The 27,704-nt window shown below is 37.7% G+C and overlaps 1 protein-coding gene across 1 annotated transcript; it reads right to left on the minus strand.

Annotated features, from left to right (window-relative positions):
• Nucleotides 1–1,465: 1,465 nt before the first annotated feature.
• On the minus strand, nt 1,466–27,577 carry GRK7 (G protein-coupled receptor kinase 7). The gene is made up of 4 exons (XM_056358573.1): nt 23,738–27,577; nt 22,541–22,978; nt 8,534–8,805; nt 1,466–4,272 (listed from the first exon to the last, which is right to left on the minus strand). The coding sequence occupies exons 1-4, from the start codon at nt 24,338–24,340 to the stop codon at nt 3,930–3,932; spliced, it is 1,656 nt and encodes a 551-aa protein (XP_056214548.1). The 5' UTR covers nt 24,341–27,577; the 3' UTR covers nt 1,466–3,929.
• Nucleotides 27,578–27,704: the final 127 nt, after the last annotated feature.

The following is a 27,704-nucleotide window of genomic DNA, read 5'->3' on the forward strand; positions in this document are numbered from 1 at the left end:
TTCTTTCCAACAAACAACGCTGATATTAAAAGTATATAAAACCATGCATCACTTTATAGCTACATCGCACAATTACAGGCCATCTGGTCTAACTAGAGATCTCACTTTAGTTCCATTTTGCTTTCTGTATTGACATTTGTTTATAGTTGAAGAAATGACTGTCTCGAGTATTCTGTTTGCTAAGAGGCTCTTAACTTCACGTAAAGTTGCCTTCCCTAATACAGATGCTACTTGGATAGCCTGGAAGTTGCACACAGGTTCCAATTACTAAATCTATTACATTCTGGAATAGAGATAACTACTTGCTGCCACACAAGGTGCTTGTTGACTAAATGAACCTTTGCCATGATGCAGCTGGAGGTACACAGCTAGAGTTTTATTGCCACTGATAAATAATCTCTGTGAACAATGATTTCATTCGATTAAAACTAAACCTTTTGTCTCTTTGTGCTCAGTGAAATTGGTGGGGTAAGGGTAAAAGGGACGGTGTCAAAGAAAATTTGGTCTTGAGATACAACTGAAAGCTTTTCCTTTTATACCCTCCTCAGTGCCAGCAGCCTTTCTTCAGTGTTGTCCAGGATACTTTAAATGATGCTCTTATAAGAACAGATTTCAAGCCATTACAAATACTCAGATTTCAGCCTTCTTCCATTAAAATTATCAAGTAGTTCTAACAGCAGTACTAAGTCAAAGAGGACAGGAAAGACAGGGCTGTAAGTACAATCACTGCAGAGTGGCCAGGGCACTCAGTACCCTTTCACAGATGGCATTTAATGCAACAGAGTTCACAATTTACTTTTATAGATTAGATTAAAACTTGCATGCACCTTATCTGCCTGAAAAAGAGGCAGGCAAGTGAGACGCCACAAAGCTGGCAAAGGAGGAAAAAGAGAGACAGCTAGAAGAAAAAAACAGCAGTCTCATATTACGTAATTTTCTTTTGCCACAAGAACTTAAGTGTCCCACAACCACAAGGTTATTTTCCTCCTACAACTTCACCCCTCATTTTCTATCCTAAACACACAATGACTTGGTCAATACACTTGCCCTGGGACCTGATCTTGCACACTTGCATATACATTCAAGTTTACTCACATAAGAAGCACCACTGTCTGCAGTAAAATAATCCATCAAACACGTAAATCTTTTAGGATCACTGGCTCTGTTTTGTTAAGGTGAAGCAGGATGTTAAAATAACTTTGTTCCTGAAAGTGTAACAAGGAACTTTACAGTGACAGGAAGAAAAGAATGAAGCATTTCCCGGAATCCTTAAAAGAAAATGAAATTTTTAAAATACACACTGAAAATGCTAACAGAAATAATCTTTGCTCTGCTTTACCATAGTGCAAACAGTTGTCCACATTCTGAAATAGAGAATTTTAGAAAATTAGAAAGAATCATTTCAAACACATTCTTCTCTGTCATACACTGTGCCAAACTGTGCATTATCAGACTTCGTGATGTGCTTCTTTGAATGATTCATGGACCACTTAACATTACAGTATCTCGCTGATACACATCCTGCTGGGATTTATTGACATTGTAACATTTCTAAAACTATATAACCTGATGTTATGCATGCGTCAAGTCATGAATTCACAGATCTCAGTATTGTAATACATGTTGAAAGACCCAGATTTGTAACACCTGGTATCACAGGGGATATACAATTCTAACACGACATTAAATCCTGGTCCTTCCTATACATAACCTCTTTCCATATGGGAACATGGATATCCTGAAAAATGAGTTATGCACAAGAAAACCTACAATCATTTCAGAGTACTGCTTTATGCCTTGGAGGAGGATTTGTGAAATGGCATTTCTATGAATTTGAGGTGTACCAATTCAGGATAAAAGTTTGACGCCACTAGCACCAACAGGTTTCTCACAGCTGTAGTAAGAGAGGTGGGGGACGGTGGTTTTCTGTGTTTGTTGTTGTTTTAGCACATACATAGTAAAGTTTTCTGTCTGAGTTTCTTAAATCTATTAGCCTAATATATTCTAAATATATTACAAATATATTAGACCACTCTGTGAGAGCTTTATACAGATGGGAGCAATGAGAAATACAATCACTGGATGTCAGCAGTAGAAGCATTCTCCTAAATCTGTGCCAGAACCACACGACTCTCCTCTCAACCTCCTCTGCTTTTCCCAGTCTTTCAGGATCATCCTTCTCAATAAAAGCCCAAGTCAGAATTCAGCTTATAATGTTTTGAACCAGAGACAGAAAGTCTCGCCTCAAAAGGCAGCCAATTATATGCTCATAATTCATGAACAGAATTATCCACTAATCCTAACTAACGCTGTTCTTCAAAATTTTCACTTGAAAATTAAGTATATAAAGCACTGGAAAAGCAAATTTAAAAGGAAAAAAAGGAACAATTATTTTTCTATGTAGAACAACACAATGTACTACCAATGTATTACTTAGCTGTGACTAAATCACTTAAGAGTATTTCAAACTACAGATTTTTAATTTTGGGACAAGCTATTAAGATTATAAATAAATACTAAAGCTATGTGTTGCATGACAGACCTGACTATAGAAGACATCGTATCTATTCGTTTTCCTCTTTTAAAACAGATGTGCAAATTCAATCCCAGTGTCTAGATAAAAGAAGTCTTTCAGTTCAGTAGAAGGTTTGCTCTACGAAAAATAGGAAATGAAGTATTAGCAGCCTCCAGGACTCCAAGGAATAGAGTAGTTTCAATTTCCACTTGAGTCAATGGAAATTATGGACAGACAGATGACAGTAAACAGCAGGCAGAATCAGTTTTGAAAGTTGTAGCCAACAACTACCACCTATTTTCTTACATAGAAAATCAGCACAGTGCATCTCATCAGTAACATATTTAAGCAGTAGCAAGTACTTGCAGAAATGTTTCCAAATAATTCAATTTAGGTTTTCATAAAATTGAAAAATAAAACACAAAAATTTACATGATAACCAATGAACGTTTGAAGACAGTGCCAACTTGCACATATTACCTTTCCATCATTGCAGCACTTAGTAGTATAATGCATTTTTGCAACTACTGAATTAAAATCTATGTTGCACTGAAATAAATGTCTTGTAAAAAGTCAGTTACAAATTGGTCTATTTGCAGCTTAATTTATCACCAAAATACAGAAAAATTATCAGGAAACCCGATAAAAATTTATAATTGATTGTAATAAAGAACCTGTATTTAATTATAAACACATTTTCTTTGCATATGGTAATACCACTTAAAAGTATACACTTAATAAATAAATGCTTTATTCAGTTAAATTGGTGCAATTCTTCACTCAGTTAAAATTAACTTTAAAAACAGTTTGAACCTGTCAGTCCTATTTCCTAGCGATATGCAGAGCCTTCTTTTACATTTTATGACAATTTGAACAGATGACAATCATACCATCCAAAAACTAACAGAAATTAAGAGAACAACAGACTGGCTAACTGATAAGATTCCAAGTTTGACATGGTATATGATCTGCACTGCCTAATTGAGAATATTACTTGAAAATTAAAAATCTTTCCTGAAAACTGTAGAACAAAGAGGAAATGTTAGTAGAAACAACAAGCAAATAGGAAGAAAACCAACAAATCATTGTATTCAAAATGGTAGTCAGTCATTTTCAAAAGGTGTTGCCTCTTCACTCTATTACTGCTTTTGGTATTACAGCATTTCTATCATTCTAAGTTTGTTAGAGATATATGGTTCTTCATCTTGATATATCTCAAATAAAACAAAAAAATCGTTTCCTTTGTCAGAGCAAAGGAAAATAACATAGTCTATACAGCTGGTGGTCCTACATAGCCTGTCAACGTCATATTACACTGATTGGTTCTCCTTAAAGAGATGCACTGAGTTTCTGAAAGTGTCAGAATATGGAAAGTTCTGAGTGCTTTCTACTCCTTTTGTTAATGATGTGGTATTTACAACAACAAACAAACTCCTGACTTAGCTTCACCTCCATTTGCATAACCCCCGGACTCTACTCTGTTAGGATCATTCAGTTCTTCAAACAGTCCTGTTTCAATAATTTCTTCCTGCCAGGCTATAGGGACAGCACCCGTCGCAAACTTTTTGAAGAACTTCTTATCTTTGTCGTCAAACTCAATTCCTCGTACTTCAGAGAAGTCAGCAATGTCTGCAACATCTTTGGCATAGACAACTGACGGATCTGGCACAAATGGAGGGTCAATAAGGTTTGCCTCTAGCCTGTGGAAATTGATTGTTTTGAAGAAATTATGTTTTCTTGGGTCATCATCTGCATTTCTGCAATAAAGCAAAGGTTTGTTTGTCAGTACAATGTTTTGCTCTCAGATTGATACAGGTGTGTCTGTGTTGCGTACATGACCATATTTTAAAGTAAGGAGATGACAGATAGCTAGATCTCATGCAACATAACTCTTTTTTTTTTTTTCCCCATAATCAAAGAATGCTGCATTGCACAATAGAAGCTGAGAAACAGAAAACATCCTGATCCCATTATTCATTACGCTGCCTCTCAGGGTAAATCAATCCGGGCAAGGTGCCATGCAAGAGCTGCAGTGCCGCTTCTGGCAGCGGGCTGAGATACCATAGCCAAAGATACACCTTAACCAGAACAGAAGACACAGCAGGATGGGGACGGGGAGTATCAGACTTACTCTCCGACAATGAAAGTCCAGTGGTTGGCTCTATATTAAAGAGGGTAAGAATGTCTAAAGTTCTAAGAAAGTCTCGAGTTTATTAAACTCTAGATTGCGGTACACTGGGTTAATACACCTAGGGACTGACTGAGGAACAAGAGTCTGAACGGGAAACTGGTGACACGACATTTCTTCTTGGGTTTATCTTAATTCAAAGCAGTTATGCATTTACTTCATAAAACTCAGTTATGTCACTCTAATAAACACTCCCAGTTTTAGTGAGTCTGTTCAAATTAACTCCTCTTATAAATGAACAAAGATTTTAAGCAAGAGATGCACAGATTATGACATTAGTAAAAGTATGTGTGCCACTGTCACAAACACAATCCTTTACTAATATTAAAACCCAATAATAAAATCCAGAAAGGTCTAAAATAATTGTAACTACGTATTTTAAGTACACATTATCAAAACCAACTGCAGACCTCAGGGAGAACTTTTGCTGTAAAAGAAACAGTGAATTGTTTCATTGCAGACCCATAGAGAGCCTCCTAGGATATTCTAATGATCAGAATAGTCCAAGCCTCAAACACATGCTCGTTAAAGCACAACCAAGGACCACTGCTTTTGAACTGCACCCCTAGCATCAAGGCATGCCAAGTTTGGGTTCCGAATTCTAGTGAAAGGAGGAACAGGGAGGATTACTGTGTTTTCTACACTTTGGTGAGGGTTGTTTTGTTTTTTAGATATATTTTTGGATGCACTGGTTTTGAAAATGGTAACACAGGAAAACCAAATTTGTCTGTTTCTTGGCCTCAGAAAACAGTACTTGCTAACATGTTCTTTTTTTCTTTTCCAACTTTCTTACATCATATACTGGGCAAAGGGCAAGTCCTTACGTATTTCTAAACCATATTCTACGAACCAAATGTAATGCAAACCTTTGACGAGTCTCTTTTATCTTTGCCAATCTGTAGAAGTACCATATAGAAGCAGATTTGTGTGACTATAGAAAAATCTTCATTTTTTAAGACCTTAAACCATCTATGTGGAACAGGCTCTTCCAGCTCACCCCTACTGACAGTTCCTCCAACACTGTCCTGCCATGCTTCCAGCCTGCCATGGTGCTATCTGGCACACCCAAGATGAAACTACCAGCTGCCCTTTTCAGCTCCCTTGTTAGAAAAATCTTCATTTTGCATCTCTGCTGCCTGTTCTTCTGAGCAGGTCGCCACCAGCCACTAACCACTGTACATCACCGTGACCAGGGTGCTAAATCACATCCTGAATAATGATAGATGCTGCCATTTGGGCATGGGCAATGAAAAAAATACATTTCCAATTGAAAAAAGCCATATGAATACAATTATGAGTGCACAGATTAAGCCAACAGGGATCATGACCTCTGCATATACATAATCTTGCAAAATCATCTCCTAACTTAACTAGTTAGTGATAACCAAGTACTTGAGCAGCCCTTGAGCCTGATGTGATTCATTTACATTCACTGCTAGTTTGAAGTACATTTGAGTTGCTGTTCAAATTAACTTGTGTTCCAGGATGCCAACAGTCCTACTGCACTCACAAAAATTTCACTTCATTTTGCTTTTCCTTTTTGTAATATAAACCAAAAAACACTAGAAGCTGGTGAAGGTCCAGAATGGATTGCTGCAGTGTTTCTTCTCCTCATGTATTTTCTGACATCACCAAAACCATAAAAAGTTTAAAGACATAAAGCTACAGGAACGCCATCTACTGGAACCAACTGAGGCATCTTCCAACTAGCTGGAGATGAACTTGAGCTCCTCCTGTGTGAACTGCACATTTACATAACCTAAATAGAAAGAGCAAAAGAAGTCATCTGAACTCTGTCAATTTTGTATTTCTCCATTTAAAAAATTAAAAAAAAAAAAATATCACTTTACAGATTTGGGATTTCAGATGTCAATCCCAAAAAGCTTGAGTTGAAAACAAGGGTTACATCCTTCCTGAGTTAGCCAGTGACATTGAGTCTTCAACAAAAGAGCATTTTAAAAGGGCAGGTGTACAAAGTAAAGGTGTCCTTGAGCAGCTTTAACTTATGCAACAGGCACTTATGTAGATAACCCAAGGTCTTGTTGTCCTTTGTAGAATTACAGCGCTAATCTTTACGTAAGGATGAGCTGTCCTGAATAGTATCGCCCTGTTTAAGACGTACATGTAGGCTTTTATTTTGTATTGTGCCCAGGCAAGGTACACATCCTATCATTCTCCTCTTCTAAGTATGGCATGTAAAGAGAAAGAATATCTTAAATAGCAGAAAATGAAAAATAATCTGTGCAATTACCTTTCTGTGTACATCTCTCCCATTGCTAAGAAATAATGTAACAGTAAGCAGACAGAATGATTGTAAATTATTCCCTTGGCAAAGGGAATGTGGTTACAGTAAAGTCAAGTCTGTTGCTGGTTTTGCTTCATACTTGCTGAATGAACCTGACCACTCAGAATATTTAAATTTCATTTTCCCCTACTCTGAATTTTGTTTATTTCACAAAATGCTGGAAGACTAAACATCTGCAAAGCATGATGTCTTGTAGATTAGAATGCTCTAAATGTTTGTTATTAAATTTGTTTTTAAAATAAGCTTTTTAAATGTATTAAAAATAATACAGATTTTGTATCAAACATACTCTATGCACTGTTGAAAATACCCTTTTTTTTTTCCTGCAGCCTTGCACAGTTGTTGGGAAAACTCATCAAGCACAAAGACTAGTTGTCTTCATTTAGCACTGGAATAATAAGAATATGTATATTAATGATGTATTACCTTTCACTGAGGTTAATTCTTTCAGGCAAATGTGTGACTAATATTTTGCAAAACTGTTCCGTGTTGTTATGAAATACAATTTTAGAAGACTATCTGTGCATTTTCATTTAATCCCTGTGTCTATTCCACCTTTAGATTGGAAAAGCACCTCATATGATATATGATACATCAATATGATTGTATTCATTGGTGATTCAAATCATAGTGTATTCTAAAGACAGGTACTATGTGTTTCCTATTCATTTTTTACATTTTAATTCTGTTTCTTTTATTTTGTCTATATTACATATATATATCCCCAATCTGCCTCATTAGAAATGCACTAAATGATTTTATATATACACACATATATCAGAGATATCACAAGTTAAATATTACAATATCTAGCTTTCCATTTTTCTTCTTATTGAACAGCTACTTGAAATTGCTAAGTCAGGGACACATCCGTCAGTCTTCGTCAACCCAAAGCCACCTCGTAAGTACCACAAAATGTTTTGCTTCATAAGAATTTGTGCCCAGTATTCTTTTCTTCCCTTTTCTCCCCCTGGAAGACCAGAACCTCTACAACATTTTGTTAAAGCACTTGAGTAAAACAGAGGGGTTAAGGTCTCTTCAGGAAGAAGCCAATGACGCAGCCTTGCAAGTTAGATATCTGCAGGGAAGAGAAGCCACATTGCAGATCTGGATTTTTGCCCACATCATTCCAGTAAGTGATACAGCCTAAGATTCTGCATTCAGTCTGCATTAGCATAGACACAGGTATCTGCTTGAACATCCTTTACCTTTAGGAAAGAAAATGCATGAGAAATGGGCTGCTCCTTTCTCCCAAAACTATATGGAGTCTAACCTCACACAACGCCAAGAAGGGAACTCCTGTGAGTAGTCTGGGGTGAGGATGGACAATCACAGTACTGCAACAAAATTCCTTATTTCTACATTATCTTCAAAACTTTCCACCTCTCTCTTCCTAGAAGTGAAAGGGAAAATTCAGTACTCTGTGGAAAGTGAAGATCTAACCTCATTTTGTGTAATATCTAAAATAATGATATTGTTTGCAGCTTTAACCTGGCTTTTGCTGCATTTGAGAAATAAGACATACCTGCTTCCTAAACGATTCTCTGGTTTCTTAGCCAAAAACAGTCGGCAAATATCTTTCGTTTCCTCTGTAAAGTTGGCATGTTCAAATTTCACCTCGTCTTCCAGAGTTCTTCTTTTAACCTCATCTTTACCGACCTTTTCTTTGAAATCCTTGAATGGCGTTCGCCCAGCAATCATCTCATAAATACTACACCCCATTGCAAACCAGTCCACAGGATAGCCGTACTCTTCGTCCTTCAGGATTTCCGGAGCCATGTAACCATTTGTCCCAGCCTATTGCAAACATACAGACAGATTTACTACAGAACGTCAGAAATGAAATGCATGCAATTTAACAGGCTTGTCTATAATTCTTCCAAAATATTAGTAATACAATTGATATATTCTGTGAAACTCCATACAATTGGTATTTTATCTAGAAACTGAGGTAAAACTTGGGTTTAGCACATGGACTGTATCTGTCTTTAAACAGCATAAGGGAAAAGTGTCTTAAATATGCTTTTCAAAGTTGAAATTTCTGTGCAATTTCTACCTAAAAGTGGTTTCTTTTTCAATTAATGTTTAGCTTGCTCTCTTCTTCCATATTTTCCCATTTTTTTTCCCCTGTTGAAGATAGTGTTAGCTTTGTCCTGGAAACACAACTAGCAATCATTTTGAAAAGATTTTTTAAAAAAGACAAAAATCAGACAAACAATCACCAATTCCCTCCCTGTTCAGTGGTTATAACTGGTTCAACACAGGGGTCTGCTGTCAACGAGAAAACTCAGCAAGCTGGGAGCTGAGCCACAAGAGAAGGGTCTTGCCCACAGTCCCTGTTGGTTTCTGGAAGGAAGTACTACCATCAAGCGCCAAGAAAAACTCTTAAAACCATTTTAAGAAAGTAAACTCACAAAAATTATAATTAGTAAATTCCACACATTCAGGTGAAAGAACGAGTTCTTACTTCCTAACTGAAAAAAGCTCTCTGAATAAAGACTACTACAATAGACAGCATAGCATCGTACAGTATACGGCGCTAATGGACGCTTCTCCAAGAGAAGAAGGGACCACTCAGAGAGAGGAATCCGCCTGCTTCCTTCCCAGGCCAGGCCTGGCCCGTTCCCCTTGGGGGACCGACTGCTCAGCGTTCAGAATAGCTCCTGCTGCCTCTCGCTCTCTCAGGAGCCGGTTCACCTGGGAGGGCAGCCTCTCCCTGCGCTTTCTGCTGCACTGCCGCACGCCTGAGGATGCGAGATGTCAACTGAAGCAGCATTCCCTCAGCTGACCCAACATTGCCTGCTGCATCTCATGCTGTATCTTTTATATATTTACCAGATTCAGCTAAGTGCTAACTACGTCAGAAGTTCCTTGAACCTCTTTTATATAGTCTCAAAATGCTGGGACTGATGTATTAGTAGTATTACAATGTAAAAAGAAAAAGCATGTTTGTACAAAATCCCACTAAAGGTTATTCAAGACGGTCATTACGACTGCTACCGGAACACAAGTCGGGACAGAGATTCACTCCAAAGCAAAACGGTTAGAAAAAGGTAACTAAAGCTAAAGCTCATTTGGGCAAATTATATTTGTAAGAACCACCGCTCAACAGATGAATTTTACTTTATGGGGTTTGGATAACCCCTCAAATTTTTGCAACTTTAGGCACATCTTTTTCTGAGTCAGCTCTCCTTATAAACTCATGCCACTACATACACTACTGTAAACAACGTGTGCAAGAGGGAATATCTTAGCATCCATTACAACATAAGCCTAATAGACAGAGAAAGAAATCCCGTTTATTTTCTCTCTTTGTAGTTTTTTGTTTGGGGTTTGGTTTTTTTTTTGGTGGTTTTGTTGGTTTTTTGTTTGGTTTTTTTTTTTTTTGTTTGTTTGTTTTTTTACTTTTAGGCAAAATCCTCCACTTGGTTGAAAAACATAAATGAAGCAGCCGACATCACTCCACAGGTAATTTGTACTGTTTGCATTGAATTTCTCTAAGTAAAAGTTAATGTTGACAGATACCCTGACAGTATTACATTTTTATACACAATTACTGCTCTATTCAGAAAGAGGGACAAGTGCACAAATACAGACCATAGAACCCAGATCCATCTGGCCTCAGAAGATATAAAACCTGGAAGGGAGAGTGAGAGTTGAGAGCAGTAAAGCAAGTCTGGTACAAAAGGCAGCACACAGAGCTCACTGCGGGTTAGTGATCACAGACACTAAACAGGCTTTTGGAATATTTTTTGTCTTTTTCTTTCTTTCTTCCTTCTGGGAAGCAATAAACATTCTTATTTTTAGTGAGATAAGGCTGGGGCACTAATGCCTTGAAGAACTGATGAGTCATATCATCATCAAAATGTACCCTGACAGCAGAGTACAGTCCTTCTGATAAGAATTACTTTGCTGCAACTTAGCATCATCATACAGGAACTTAATAAATCTGACATGGAAAAGTCAGAATTCTGTGATCATAAATGTGTTCCAAAGCAGCTTCTTTCAGACTGCATGACTTTCCTTCCACCTGTGTTCTTTCTTCCATAACTGTTTTTTCAAAAGAAATAGTTGCCAAGTAACTTCAGCCTCTTCCATGTGCATCTTCCACATAACCTTCAGTAAGTCACACCTGGTACCCATGTTTCTCAAGAACAGAGAAAGCAAGACCATAATCGCAGACCAAAAAGACTGCAGGACCACAACTTAACAGAAAATAGAGGAGGACTGACAACAGCTTCCCTTCAGACTGAAGTGAAAGACTCTGGATGGAGTTAATGCAAATAAGAACTTAACTTCAAAATTCTAAATCAGCAGCACTGAAATCTTTTGAGCTGTTATCAAGCTGTTCCAGCTCAATCTGAGAGAAGTCTAGAAACATATATTGTTCTTCTGATAGGCCAAACCATTCCAATTCAGAATTTCATGACAGACACTTTTCTCATGGAATTTCATCAAAACATGAATCTGATCTTAAAAGAAATCTCTCCCAATACTGAAGATTTCCTACGGTTCATAATGAACAACAGGCTGAGAAGCAGAAATGTAAAAACACCCAAGACTCAAAACAAGACTTAAACTTGACCATTTCATATCAGAAATAAACACAATTCACAAGTAGTCAGCAGTGATGTTTAAGGGTGAAGAAACACGAATGAGCACAGGGAAGAAACACATAAATCTCTGCAACCTTTAATAAAACAGGAATTTGAAGAAAGGGAGAAAAGAGTTTAAATTCTAGTCTCTTCAGCCTATTTCTACGTATGTGCAGCTTTGGCAAACTCATTTGGAAGGAAGACGTCAAGCCATAAGTGTTTGCTGTATTAGGGAACACAAAAAAAGGAATTATTCAGCCTCTGGTACTAGAAGAACATACATCTTTCAAATGAAGATTTAATTCTGTCTTTGGGGAGTAGATGGCATTACAGCAAAGCTAAAACCCATCATCCCTGCAGTAATCATTATGGGGAACAAGACGTCAAATATCAGATCATCTTGCAAGGAAAAGAGACCCTGTGGCAACATGAAAGGCAGCCTCAATGACTCAGGAGAGGTTTATTTAAGCAGGTAAAACAGAAGGTTAGTGAAGGGATTTTTAAACTGTACAACTCTCACTAGCCGTAGTGAGATTTGAGCTGCCAAAAAAATAGCGTATTAGGTGGGAAATGTATCCAGTGAGTCCCACAGCAGAAGTGAATCAGAATAATGAGTTAAGTTACTCTCAGCAGGCCAAGGAGTGAGTAAATACACCGTAAAATATAAAAAGGAAAAATAAAAGATAGAAAGCAAAGGAATTAAGATACCACAAAAAAAGATAAATGCATTATTTTTGAGATGGGGTCTGTTTTCCATGGGCTAGTATTGAATATTTAATTGTTAGAATTATCCAACCATGCCTCAGAATGGATACCTCCAAGTATGGGTTACTAGTATGTCTATCACAAAAAAAAAATAATAATTAAGTTTGTATGATTTTGTAGCTGTTTTCATTCAACACAAGTAAATTCAGAAGTTCTGTATTAACTGAAAATCACTTCTGCTTACTAGATCTTATTTTACATTAATAAATTTCACTCTTTTAATGGAAACAGGGCAAATAGAAAACCACACACACTCACGAAGTTTAATTCCATTGTTGTCAAGTCTACACTACTAGGACATGCATTGGGTTTTGACTGAGACTAAGACCAAGCACATGATTTTCTTTTTTTCTGTAGGGTTCCTGATAGGACCAAGAACCATTTGAACATGTATTGACTGCTCAAGTGATATTATAGATACAGATAAAGACATGGAATTACTCCTTCACTGACCTGGAAGCGTCTAATGGGACATCACAAAGGAGCCAAATAATGTTACATTCCTCTTCACAGAAGGCAGAAATCATATGCCACTGCAGAGGGACACAATTTTTTGAAGTGTAGTTAAGTGCAACACTAGCAATCTTTTGCCTGCTCTCCATCTAATACTGAGTTTTGCAATGATGTGCAGGATGCCTTACTTCAATATGCTGTTTGAAATATACAAAGTCATTAAATTTCAGTCAGTTAAATTTTAATTTACTTGCTTTTGAAAAGGGGCAACAGATCTACTTGTCCCTTAATGTCTCTATTTTGAGAACAACCCAAACCACAATTTTTCAATAATGCTCTAAAATGTAATGACCAAATGTTGTCCTTGGATGCATCAGGGAAGAAGTTCCGTAAAGTGGAATTGTTGGTTTGAGTGTGGTTTGACAGGACATAGTAGAACTGACTCATCTGGAAGGATACAAGCATTTCTTTTGTGAAATGTGATCCTGCATAAATTTTTAAAAGGTCATACAATTATAATCTTTCAATAATACAAGATGTGATCCTGAGAAGCACTAAGTGCGCTCAGTTCCCAGTACAGTCAACAGGTACTTGGCACACCACAGCTGCAAGCAGAGTGAGGCCCACAGTGTTACACCCATACATCCTATTCAGATGGCTGTCCCGAGGAGGGGGAAGTCCCTTGAACACTGCCATTATCCCAGCTTCTAGCAGATGCAGGGGAGAAAGAAACAGAAAACTCTGGAGCTTTCATCAGCACAGAAACAGACAAATGAGGAGAAACAGGATTTAGATCTCTCTACCTTTTCCCACAGATCTCTGCAAAACAAACTCAATTGATATCACAAACTAAACAGTAAAGCAAATCAGAATGTCTATCTTTTGTTTGCCATGGCACAAGAACTGTTGAACAGAGGAAAAAAAACAAGCTGAGTTTAGCTCCATCAGCTGTTTCCTGGGGCTCGGTTCTTCCTTCCTCCAAGGGGTGCCACTGCTTGCTTTGTTCTCTCGTCCAGCTGTTCCTCCGATCCTTCAGCAATGGCCTTAATAGACCCTGCAGGAATGCAGGAACAGACCACAGAAAACTCTTCTCTGCACACGAGCTAACGGGCCCTAGATGTAGAGAAGAACAACTGATCTGCCTCTGTCACTCACTTTACAATCTTCATTTTTCTCCCAAGAGCCACTGTGGAGCGTAATTTAAATGAGTCTCACAGAATTGCAGTTCCTCCACACTTTCTCACCACACGTTCATACTGTAACAAGAAGCCAGTGAATCATACGAACAAGCGACTCTCTTTTCAAAGACAAAATCAAATCTAATTAGGACAAAAGGCGCTCTTGATAAGGCTCCACAGAACAAAGACTTTTGGCATACTGTTAATGCTTCGCAAAGGGAAGGACCTTATGATGGGATGGCCCGTCATGTACTGATGGGCTACTGATTCAGAAGAACACAAAAAGGACTGTTCAAAGTACCCGTAAAAGATAATCAGAAAGACTGTACAGGAGCTTAGGAGCTACTGAATCCCACATGCTTACACAAAATTCAAGACCAAAGTTTTTTTCATTTTCACATAGGGACATAATTGTAACAGGAAAAGCTTTCTGCCTGAAAGAAGCCCATAAAACCACCAACACAAATAAAAGCACAAAAGGGAAAACACAAATTTCAGCTATATTAGAAAAAAAGAAACAAAATTGCCTCTGGTTTCAAAGTCACTAACTGGAATAGTAAAAACATCCACCATCAGTTTTTACTCCTTTAAGCTTGGCCATCAGTATTCACTGAAATCAAGGAAGTTGCAAAAATTGAACAGAAAGCCATTTCTGTGACAGTAAGGGCAGGCCGCCTCTGTGCTCACACTTAGGAAGAGAAATTGACACAGTTACAGCATGTTTTTCAGTTTAGATTCACACTATACAAAAATCCAAGGGACAAATGGTTTGAGGAAGGACAGACAGTCCAGTAACCAGGTACCAATTTTAACTTTGGACTCTGAAGCATCTCCCCGCTTTCCTCCTGTGTAACCATGCATAAAATCACTATCTTTACCTCAGATCCCTACTGGAAATAGAACTTGCTAACAACCCCACCTTGGTAAAGTGTCATCAGAAGAAGTATGCGTCCATAGACAATGAAGCAATCAGACATCATAGGAATGGAGCATACAGGACGAGCAGAACTCTTGGTACAGACTCATAACCACACAACTAGAAATCAGGGATTATCGGGGTTCTCCGGTCTTCCTGTAGTATGAATTTCCCTTTAATTCCCCTTTAAATTTCTCCTGACCGTTTCCCATCTATAATGTGGGAATAATAATACTTCGGAGATGTTTATGGTTATATTATTTAATGATCACAGAACATTCTATGAACATTACACCAAGGGAGAAAATCCTCCATCTACTTAGCTGTGTATATATTTTACGAAGCTCTTTATAATGAATGCAAACACAGTGTCATAGCACCATGTGCAGGTGGCTTTCTCACAAAGGGGACTTCAACGAGAAATCCGATGTTCAGTGCCAGTGCAACCGAAGGAACAGGACTGCAAGGTGCCCTGAGAAAGGTACGGGCCCTCCGGTGTAGGTGCTGCCCTGTAGGTTAAGCAGTGTGAATAACAAGGCCTGGATGGTTACTGTCTGTCACTGAAATCCACGTGATTTCAGGATTGTGACTAAGGTTGGAGCTACAGTTTTTACATGTAAATCCAGGGAGATGGGTACTGGCTGCATCAGACCAAGGGCCCATTATGGCCAGTTTACTGTCTGTAAATTGGCCAAAAAATGGATGCATAGCAAAAACTGTAAGAAGCCGGCGCGTACATTGATACTTCTCTAATACCTTCCCAGACTCCAACTGTTTGCAGTTCAAGAGCTTCCAGAGACAGAAATGGTTTCTCTGAACAAAGTTGTCTTCCATCAACTGTCTGCTCTCCCCCAAACCTAGAGAAGTTTTTAGGCCCTACAAGATCTTTTTCAAAAGGTTCCTGCAGCTTAACTACACGTTGTATTAAGATCCAATTCCACATATTTTAACTGAAACTACTCATCACAGTAAGTAGATTGTCCCATGTGGTCTCATAAGAACAGAAGTACTGCATTCCTTACCATCCCACAGTTTACAGTTCCTGCAATACCACTTCAAAGCTGTGAAATCAACAATTCAAAGAATTACATTGTCAGCCAAATGCTGCATTTCTTACTTAATAAAATAAAAACATCTTTGACAGTGCTGAACCAACAAGTACCTTATTAGATGATTTACCAAATAGGTAATTCCAAAATGTATGTTATTTTGTATGATAAATAACAAGCCTCAAAAGACGAAGGGACTAAACAGTAGTATTTAGCACTTAGCAATTTTTTTTGTTCGAACAGCTTAAGTAAGCTTTCTACCAGCTCTAGGAGCTTGATAAGGAATCCTACCTCTTGCTTTTTTTATACAGCATGCTATAGTGTTTGTTAATCGTCAGATTAAATTGAATAAAGAACAAAGTTAAAAGTCATGCAAAGAGACCTGATGCTCAAAGAGCGCCAATGTCTTTTCCCAGACAGAAAAATGTATTTCCTGGGTGGCATGCCCTGTGTAGGAAAAGTATGTCATGGGACACATTGCATTCTCATAATTTTAGATGACTACAGTATCCTTTCTGCCATCTCCAAAACTGCAGGAGGCAAAATGATCCCACAAAAATACTTTTTGCTCCCTTCACTCTCATGATCATGGCATTCACAGTGGGTAAATTGGATTCTGTAAAGTATGTTTCAGAGATTAAAAAAATCTTAAATACCTGTCATGATAACACACTTCCTAACAACTATGATTATCAAAATTTTTAAGAACAGAGGTCTAGTAGTAAAATATAATCTGTTTTACATACCATAATGCATAAGCAGAACGGTGGTTTTGAAACTGTAAAATAGCAGCAAGTCACTCTAATCCTGAGCAAATGAAGGGCTGTCATTTTTCAAAGTGCAAAGGAAGAACACATTTTTACAGAATATTATCCAATAAGAATGCCATGTGATAATGACCAAAGGTCAACTGCAGAATAGCTTGCTGAGTTATTTTTTATTTCACAAGTCTAAACCCTCCTCCAGCTTCTCAACCGCCTTGAAATTTAACTGCAAGTTTCAGGAACATCTAAATAGGTTTCCTTCTGTTTTCCTAAGAAATAGAATCTTACAATAAACAAACATACAGGAGGGCAAAAGGACATTTTGAGTAAGATTTTAACCAAAACATGTTTTTCTTATCAAAATATTATGATGTCCTTCAAATATATAAAACATAGCACAGGAAGACTGTGAAGAAGCTTGAAACCTCTGAAGATATGAATGCATTTTTATAAATACTACAAAAATATGTTTGTCTTCATTTTCACAGTTATTATGTCAATATTTAAGCTCTCTGGCTCGCATGCATCTGCACAAAAGCAATTCACTGTTTAGTTGCTTTGCACAAAAGCCATACCCTGCAAGGGCAGAAAGTTCTTCCCAAAATAAATAGCCAATACATACTGACTTGTGGAAAAAGAGAATTAAGTTCCCTGTATGTTGATATGTAGAGGATATGAGCGTACTAAGCAGAAGAACATGCTCACTTTTCTCACAACCATTCTCAGGAAATTAAGTAGTATTACTCTTTTGGATGAGGGCAGGAACATTTGACTCACATAGAAGCTGTAAGAGAAAAAGTTGCAGAGGCATCAAGAAAAATTATGATCTCCAAGTGGAGAAACTTGGGATGGAGACTCCTCATTCCTGTCACACGTAAAAAGAACTAGCTCCAGAATCAATCAAGTGGGTACGTAACTAGACGAAACATTTTGCCTATGCAAAAGCTGTCTTTGCAGGCTCTTAGTTTCTCCTTGTTGCCTATTTAACTCTACAAGATAAAGGGACTATCAACATTTAAAAGGGCATAATTTTAAGATATGATCTAGTTTATGCGTGGTATGATCAACACATCAGAACAGATGCTACAAGCACGTTTGTACAAAAAGTCATAATGCTGTTTCCTGAAGTCCTGAGTAATTATCACTGGAAAGGACTTGATTTGTTTCCAGTGCCATCAGTAAGAACTCTGCCCGGGTAAGTGTGCCTACACACATTTCTAGGTAGATTGCACAGGTGCATGTATGTATCATAAGACGACCCCATATCACCCATGTTTGTTTCATGGAGAAAAAATACACTCTAAGGACGTTTCAATTGCCATCTACTTTTGTTTCCAAGACTGTTATTATTCAGACTTGTGCATTTAACATTTTTTGGGGTGATTTCTCTATTCTAAAGCTAGCTAGCACTTCACAAAGACAAATCAGCACACCTTAGTGAAATTACAAGTTTTCTAAACTCCATAATTATTACTGTACCAATTACTTACAACTGCCTGTATGTGTTCAAAATAACATTCACACTGAAAGCCAGGTGTTTCTACTCACTGCTTCAGCAATTGAAAAGAAAGGGAGAAAACTAAGGCTGAGTATCCAACTCTTTCTAGATCTTTATAAAGAGCACTGTTTCTGAGAGTAGGGTATTTTTATTTATAATAGTTACAAACAATTGGTATAAAGCACACAAATATTTCTCAAAAGCAGCACATGTAATGATAATACCTAAAGGATACCACAACTACTTCTTCAATTACTTTATGTATTAAGTAATCAGCTGCAGCATGCTTTTTCTGCAGCATAAACACATTATTCTATAAGAAGGCAACATTAAAGTCACCCATCTAAAATTCAAAAAATCTTTCCATCCACAATGAAAATAATCTTTGGCTGGTAAACAGTACAGAAACAGTTTCATAGAAATCTTCAGTGAAAACTTGGAAGATGTCTAAAACAGGAACTCATTAACTAGCTTATCATTTCTGCCCTGTGATAACCTCATCACCTAACAAGATTTACAAAACGGATTTATGGATCGTCCAGCTGATGTATGGGTGATGTGCATTTATTCATACATGAGAGTTTAGGATTTTTTTGGTGCTTTGAAAGCAGAACAGATTTATCTTTAATAGCTTGGACACTAGGAGGAGTTTACAAAACTTTCAGAATGCATCTCAAGACTGTATTTTTAGCAATCTTTGATGAAATAAATCCACAGATAAATCCATATATTATATGCTGTTCAACTCTGTATAAATAACAATGAAAGTCATCACACGCTGTTTCTACTTCATAATATATAGCAAAAAAAAGACACAAATACAAGGCAGAAAGCTGCAGCTTTTTTTTGACTGTCTATGATGTATTAAGAGGCATTTTCATAGCAGCACAGCTACAGTCAAACACATGGAGACAAACATTTTTTAAGCAGCTAAGATCAGATGTCTACTCCACAGTTGTTTTCTTGGCTCCTCCTGATATATAAAGGAAGAGTTTTCTGTTTTATTTTGCTTATTCACAAGGAAGATCCACTTAACACCTGAAGAACTAGATTGATCATGAAAAGATCAGCACTCAGGAAGAAAAACCGAAATCATTGAGAAAGATTTTTAGACAGTTGTTGAAAAAAATCTTTAATTATTTTACTTTACCTTTAGCATCTATTTATTTCACACCTGCAGAAAACAATTTGAAAGAAAGCACTGTATTTTAAAAAAAGCACCATTCCGCTTCTTCATTTAAGAGTATGAGACTAAACCAGTATCTCCATACTCAGGATGAACAATCTCATAATAAAAGCAGTTTTACTGACTATAAGAATAGCTTTCACTGTAGAAATCTGTTCAGTGTGAGTAAACTGTTAAAACACAACCCAGAACACCGTATTACTTTTTCCCTCTGAAACAGTATTTCAGAAAAAAAGAAATTTCAACAGTTGCTGCTACTGATATATCTAAACTGAAAAACAAGGAATAAAATGGAAGATCAAACAACTCAAGCCCACAAACTTTCATTTGACAGCAGAAAAAATCCACCTTTTTTAATATATCAACTTACAGAAAGACCATAATAGATGCAATTTAAAAAATTATTTCTCTGCCTTGCATTTAACAAATTAACTATCTTAATTCTTCATAATACATGTAAGACCAGATGAAATAGGTGACCATTAAGTGTACCAGACAGCTAAACCATGGTTTCATCTGGTACTACAGATATTGGTTAATTACTTTCAGGCAGCAGAATGACTTATGAATATGATTAAAGCAAAATTAGGCATTATTCTGATAGTGCAATAGAACAATATTTTAAGTACGATATAGAAGAGCCAGGTCATAAAAGAGGATTACGAGGTTACAAAGGCTTTAAAGTCAGAACTACTGGAGATACAAAGTTGAACATACCACAACACCCACCAAAACAGAAGGATTCTTTGCAAATGGATAAATAAATTGAAATGGAAAGCTTTTATATTCTCCCTATAATTAGTGCCTGAAGATCGTAAGCCTTAAATTGTCAGTTCAGACCATCATCCAAAATCTAGAAACAGCTTTATGATGTTAGGCACTTCACTCAGATGCATGGTACAATAGAGATTTGGCCTCAAGGAATATATTTTCTGCTTTAGCTTATGAAATTGCCCTTATAAAACTGTGTCCACAAAATGCTGCAACTGATTAAATTTTATTTAATAGATCTGTCTTGGAGCCATACATCTTTTTGGGGTGAATAAACCTCAAACCTGTAAGAATATGTTTTCTCAAGGTTGGTTTTTGTTTTTTTTATTTAAAGCGGTAGCAGTTTGCTAGTCATACTCAAAATGCATGCTGTGATATAAAAATTCTGCTAATTTGAAGTCACAATGTTACTTTAATTAGTAAACAAAAATTAATTTAACAGCACCATTTTTATTTTATTACAGGAATTCATGCTGAAACTTAATTAAACACATTTTGTAAAGGTGTTTTTAGGTCTTCCTGTGTATGACATTACTATAAGTAACAGTAATATCGAGCTCTTACATGTTTTTTAGTAGTAGCCGTCAAATGACTCAAATAGGGTTAGTTTATAAAAACGCAAAATAATACCGGGAATTACTCTTCATTTACCTCCCTCATAGTTACAATACAGAAAATTAAAAAGAAAAAATAATTTTTCTTCCTTCTCCTATTTCCATTTCCTGTATGAATAAAACTGCCTCTAACAGAAATTCCTTCTAACACTACAATCACGTTGTATATTATTCATTGCAGTTTTTGCTCTAATCAAAGCACTCATACAATGGCAAATAGTGCTTCTAAAAACAGAGAACAACAGAAGAAAAATCATTATAATAACTTGATGACTGTTACAGCGAGTGAGGAACAACCGCCTTGCCCTCTGCTGCTTTGAGTTTCTACCCTAATACCAACAGAAGTGGTTACACATTTCTAAATACACTCTTCCATTTTGGGGTGGTTTTTTTTTCCTTCTGCCAAACCCCACATATTACAAGTAGGAAAAACCGCCCTTGGACAAAATTATTTTTTCTGATCATAGTAACTGTATGCACCTATAACTCTCAAAAGCACAATAAGGTTTATAGCTTTGGATTCACTGATCAAAATGTCATCTTCACAAACAAAACAACATTCCCATTTCATATAAAGTTCTATTTAAATATCTGCCTTAGCTTTCCAAGAAACTGTATTTTCACATCTAAAACACACTGCAGTCTCATTTTAAAGTTATTTCCTATCTAAAAATACAACACTTTCCATATTTTCTTTCGCTGAGAACTAAACCCACTCACAATAGAAATGTTTTAGATGGCCAGGAAAAAACGTAACCTTCAAACTACAAATTACTGTATTAAATAACATCAAAAGACATGTACTTCAAGCATGACACAAAAGGTTACTAGCAGGTCCCCTCTACTGTACTGCATTTCTACAAAGTAATTTGAAAGACTTGGGAAGTTTAACATAAGGCAGTTAGAGCTTTTTATAACGTTGCTTCCTTTTCTCCATACTCTTAGTGTATTTCAGACAAATTCACTCTCTATATACATCTTTAAGCTCCAGACACCTTGGGAAAACCACACTTTTTCCATAGTTAAGCTACCTGAATACATCTTTCTTGTGTAAACCTCATGACGTTATTACAAATTTGCATTAGTTTGTGATGACCACAAGCACAGCTGAAGTGCTGCAGTCTATTTCACACAGTAAAAAAACAGTTGGTAATCCATCTCTTTCTTCCTACACATGCACACAGGCATGTACATTTGCAAGCTGACATCAAGTCTGCTACTTTTTTCAGGAATTAATTTGTGGGGACAGGAATGTGGGCAACCGTTTATTATGCAGTACAACAAACACCTGCAGTAAAATCAGTAACATCACTTAAAGAGTGATCTGGAAGAAATTTGTAGTCTTCCAGGAGCAAAACCAGAATACAAAACGAGTCATACAGTTGACTGCTGCTCATTAAAAAAACCAAGTAATTGTTTAAACCCCCTGACTATGCACTATTACTCCTAGGCACAAGGCATCTCTGTTAACCTCTCTAAAATAATTGTTCATGAGTTTATCTTAAAGCAAAACAACTGGTCAAGTCGATTCTACTGTTTCTGTGTAAGAGAAGTTATTTTATGACATATAGCATCTAGAGTTCATTAACCAAATCTTCTTACCACCTGTCTCTTAAAATGAAGTGACCACATAAGGTCTTTAGCAAAGAGCAAATCCCCGGGAATTAAGTCTTGGACTCATCATGCATTAGAAATAGAACAGCTTCCCTTCCCACTGCCCATGTTCAATGAATTTGTACTCACCCGCTGAGTGATGCTTTTCCCTTCTTTGACTTCCACTGCCAGTCCAAGATCAGACAGTCTGCAATTACCGTTATCATCCAGGAGGACATTTTCGGGTTTCATGTCCCGGTACACAATCTTGATGGAATGGAGGTGCAGAATCCCACAGGTGATCTGAGCTGAGTAATAGATGACCCTGTTAATTTCCAAACCTCTTTCTCCCACATTGTAGATGTGATACTTCAGATCCCCTCCATTCATGAGGCTCATGACAAGACACAGATGGCTTTTGCTCTCATAGGCATAAGCTAGTGTAACTATGAAAGGGCTGTTGACCTTCTCCAGGATCTCTTTCTCCAGTAGTGCCATCTTCTCTCCACCTTTCTTTTTCAACCTTTTCTTATCCAGTTTCTTGCAGGCATACATCTTGCCAGTATTTTTCACCTGGATGGCACAAACCTAGGGAAGCAAGATGCATGAGGAAAGGTAATGAAGGAATTTTACACATACAGACTGGAATACCAAGGGCAGTAATAGGCAGAAACTGGGGAATCACAGATGCCTGTTAGTAGCCACTGCTGCAAATTTCGTAGCAGAGAATATTAGCAGAAAAAATAAGGAAAAAACAAGCGTATGATCTGTTCTGCTCTGGACCAGAATACGGTGGGCCTTACGCAAAGTTCTTGAGGATACCATTAGTAGACATGCATTAGCAAAAAAAATTTACAAGGACCCACTTCCTGACCATGACAGTAAGCGGCATACGCAGCTTTCATCTGTATAGCTAAACTCTCTTCCATCTCAAAAAAAGGAAGCCTTACTCATCTTTTGGGAACAAATCCTTATCTGTGCTATTCCCTAAACTGCACCTAAGAATTATCTGGGAGTGTGTGAGCTAACACAGGCTAAGATGGTGCCAAGGAGCAGACTAATAATTAACTACATGGACAGTTATGCAAGCTTTTGTAAAGCAGCCTGCATTTTTAATGGCATAGATACAGAACATAAAAATTCTGAGTAGCTCTTCACCAACAGGCATCTGGAGCCTGTTTCACAGTATGGGTAAGAAACCCAGCCACATTTCTGGCAAATGTACAATCTGAAGGACCAAGTCTTGCAAAACTTTTCTAAAGCCATTGCCAGGTTCCTCTTTACAAATCCACCTGCTGGTCTTGAAAGGGAAGGAACAACCCACACCCTTAAACGTACAGCTCTTACCTCTCCAAAGCCGCCTTTGCCCAGCACTCGGAACTCATAGAAGTATTTCTCAGTTACCGGCTGCTTCTCAAAAACTTTCCATTGGAGGAATTTGTCATAGAAGGGGCTGGTCTGGAAGTCTTGGAAGGGCTTGCCTTTAAGGAAGAGTTTGGTTTCCTCCTTGGCCAGCTGCATGACATTCTCGTAGTCGTTTGCAGTAGCTGCCTGGCATTTGTTGGCCAAGTCAGAGCTCATGAAAGCCAGGTAGTTTTTGGAACCTGCCTTAAGAAAATTGGTGACCATATTCTCCATGGTACTGCTCTTGACATTGTCCTCTGCCAATTCCCAGTTTGACACCTCATCCAGGAAGTCCCTAGCTACCAAATGTTCTGGCACTGTCTCTAAGAAGTCTCTGAAGAATTTCTTGCCAATGGGCTGCTGCTCACAGATGCTATCATAATCAACAACAAGGGACTGTCTAACCTCACTGCATTGTTCAATCTTGGGCAGCGAGAGGCTTTTACGTCTCTTTTGCATCTCCTTGGTGTCTCCATCTCCACTCTTCCTTGCCTGCAGATAGGCTGTGTTGGCAATGAGGTTGTCAAGGCCCCCCATGTCACACATCTTGGCAAGCTCTTGGGGTGGCAGAGCCTGGTTGAGGAAAAGGGAGTAACTGGTCCAAGTGCTATGGTGTAGGTGCTAGTGGTGTGTGTGTAGGCTTCTGCAAAACACCAGAGAGACTAACTGCTTTTGCATTAAATACCTCTCAAGGATTTTCACTAAGTACCTTTAGGTATATGCACCATTTGTGGAAAGTGACTGGTAAGAGGTTTCTCTGTAAGGAGCTTTGAGTTTGCTATGTATAGCTGAGGGATGACATGCTAGGCAGCCCTTCTCACCGGCAGCACCAAATGCATGCAGTTCAGCTGGTGTTTCAGAATGGGCCCTGGTAAACTTTAAATGCGCCGAGGTTGCCTCCATATGCACTGTCCCCAGCTGCTGAGAACACGCAGAGATTCCTGTCTGCAATACATGCACACTCTAAACTCAGGGGCACTCTGGCCACAGTTACTACAACAGCTTTGATTCTCCCTCACTTAACACAGAGAACACCAAGGTAGTAAGAATTAATTAAGTTAGAAGCTCTTTATAAAACCAGATGCTATCACAAATCTGCCGCACCTGAAACAGAAGTTGACAGCGACAAACATGAGACATTGAGCTTTAAATTACCACACAATTCATTATGTTGAGCATCCATCCTTCTAAAACTCAAGTTATACTCAGCATCAATGTATCTGAGCTCCACAGACACCCCATGCAAACTTTGATGCCTTATGTGGCTCTGTCTGAGCAGATTACATGCAGAGGCTAAGACCTGCTGCTGGGCTAAAAATAATGATCCCTATATACGAAACAACATGTAGTTCTGACTTCATCTCCTACCCAGAGATAAAGGAAAACCACTTCAAGTGACCGGCTAAATCCTGCCAAGACACTTCCATATGTTATTGTGGCCTCAGTTTATTTTTCCTACTGAGCTTTATAACAGTAAGTGGCAGGATGAAAAGGTGGGCACAGCGTATGGCTCAGGTGTCATCAACAAAGGGACAAAGCCGATTATAATTAAGTGAAGGCAAATTCCACCTGACTTGACTCCCTGGCTGCCTACCAGGAAGCCTGTGCCCCATGTTTTCCACAAAAGAATAAAAATCATGTGTGGCACTTACTAGGCTAAGCTCCCTTCTGTTGAGGTGTCATGTGATTTGGCTGCTAAAACTTTCTTTCAATATAAGGAAGGTATTACGGGAATGGGAAAAGTGGTTCCACAATTCTTCCAGTAGCAATGGGGTCAAGCTGTACTCTAAGGTCAAGGTCAAGTTTCCTTTTGTCTTTTTTCACTCTTAAAGCAAGCTGAAGAGCTGAATCACAAACAACAGGAGTAACAACAGGTACCTCAGACTTCCTACAATTAAGCGCTAAGCCCTTCTTGGCTGCTTTTTGTCACTCTACTACTATGTTGCATTTTGTTTTTACATGCATAATCCTGTCTGCACTGAACCCATTTGACATATAACTCATGCTTATACTCTACAAAATCACACTAAGACATGAATGTTTTTCTAGCTGTGATTGAGAGGGTCATCCATTGCAAATTACTACACGTACATGAGAACGCAGTGTATGCTAAAGCGGAGTATCTCAAAGTCTTACTTGGTACGTTTGCTAATTCTGCCAGGTGAATGCAAGCGTGGGGCAGGAGAAGGTTACATAAACTGCTAAATAACGCAGTCAGCACAGCAAGCAAAACTGAAAAAAGTCTAAGGAAGAAGAGTGGAATCCTGCCGGTGGCTTTCCTGAAAACGGTGCCCACAGCAACATTTTCCTATATCATCCTGGGTATAGAAAGGCAAAAAAGCAGGTAATAAAATCTTTGATTTCACATCCTAAAATTCAGCAGGGTCTTTCTTACATTTAGCAAGAATGCCACCACAGCTCAAAACAACTGCAATATGAACAGCTGTGAGTTGGGACCTAAGCGCGAACTCAAACTTACACCAGCTATTGATCTATTAACGTCTAAGCAAATCAAGAAAACACCTGATGTTTATGGTATCTGCTTAAGAAAGACACATCCACAGCTCCAAAGAAATCATTCTGCTCTGTTAATTAGAATCCTTCCCGATTTCTACGGAACATAAACTTTCTCTAAAGGAATATAACTTCATAAAAAGCAAAGTGAAACAATATGATCTTTGGACACATACTCATTACCCCAGTCTTCTGAGGGAAGACTCTAGCTAGATTTGCTGAATTATCCACATCTACCCATCATTTATTTAACAGTGGAGAAAAGCAGATCGGCATTATTGACTATTAGTTGATAATGGCTATTTAAGTTAGTGTTACCTCCTCATAAAACAGTACGTTTGGGTGAGAAACAAAACTGATTTATTTTGCATGTACAAGAGGTGAACAAATGGAGGACTAAAAATGGGTACTTATTAAGAATTATGCTAATGGAGTATCTGGGTATGATTTGGAACAGAAGAAAATCCTCTGGTGTAGAGCTCATAGAAATACTGGGACTTAGGCTTATATCTTCTAATTCACAGAGAAAATATGCGGGACTTAAAATTCATTACCTTCTATTCTAGGCAAACCTCTAATTACTGGTCAACAAGATACTTACACAAATAGATATATGCAGATATCAGCTACTTCAATTTCAACATTAACCTTCCTAATACCTCATCTATGTTAACACCTGTTTGAGTCAACACTTTGGAAAACTTGCACAAATGTGATTCTCAGCTACACTTGTCATGCATGTGACATGAACTGAAAGCAGGGTGCAAATCACTTTAGTACATTCCATATTCACCTACAAAGCAAAAGCAAAATGAAGAGAGAAGTGCTCTGATGGGACTAGATGGAATTAGGTTAGAAAGTGGAACCTGGGACCAAATTCTGGCAGAGAAAATAGACTGTGGATAAGATATAGTTTAACTTTGACAGCTAAAAATTGTTTCCACATCCAACCACATTTTCTTTTGCAATCATTTTAGAAAGAATCCCTTTACACAAACAGAACTACTCCACAACACGCAATGGGCACTCCATTACTACCATTAAAATTGAAAACAAATATAGAACTGGTTAAGACAGACATCATCTGGGATAACAACAACTGATGTGATAAACCATAACAATGACACAGAGGATTTTTTTTTATCTCACTGTATAATGAGACAAAAGCTATATTTAAAAAGCCCAAAACATATTAAAAACAAGATTACAAGTATTAAAAAAAAACAAAAAACCAAACACACAGTAAACTCTGCATGTATGCTTGATGACACTAAGACTGCCATTGGAACTACTTTATACAGTGAAGATAAACCTTTTAAAATATACTTAAACAGGATAGAAATACATCTGCTGAGAAACACATTAGTCTTAAAAATTCAAGGTAACTTTGAAGTAA

This window comes from Falco biarmicus, chromosome 13 (assembly GCF_023638135.1).
Source record: "Falco biarmicus isolate bFalBia1 chromosome 13, bFalBia1.pri, whole genome shotgun sequence".
NCBI classification, from domain to species: domain Eukaryota; kingdom Metazoa; phylum Chordata; class Aves; order Falconiformes; family Falconidae; genus Falco; species Falco biarmicus.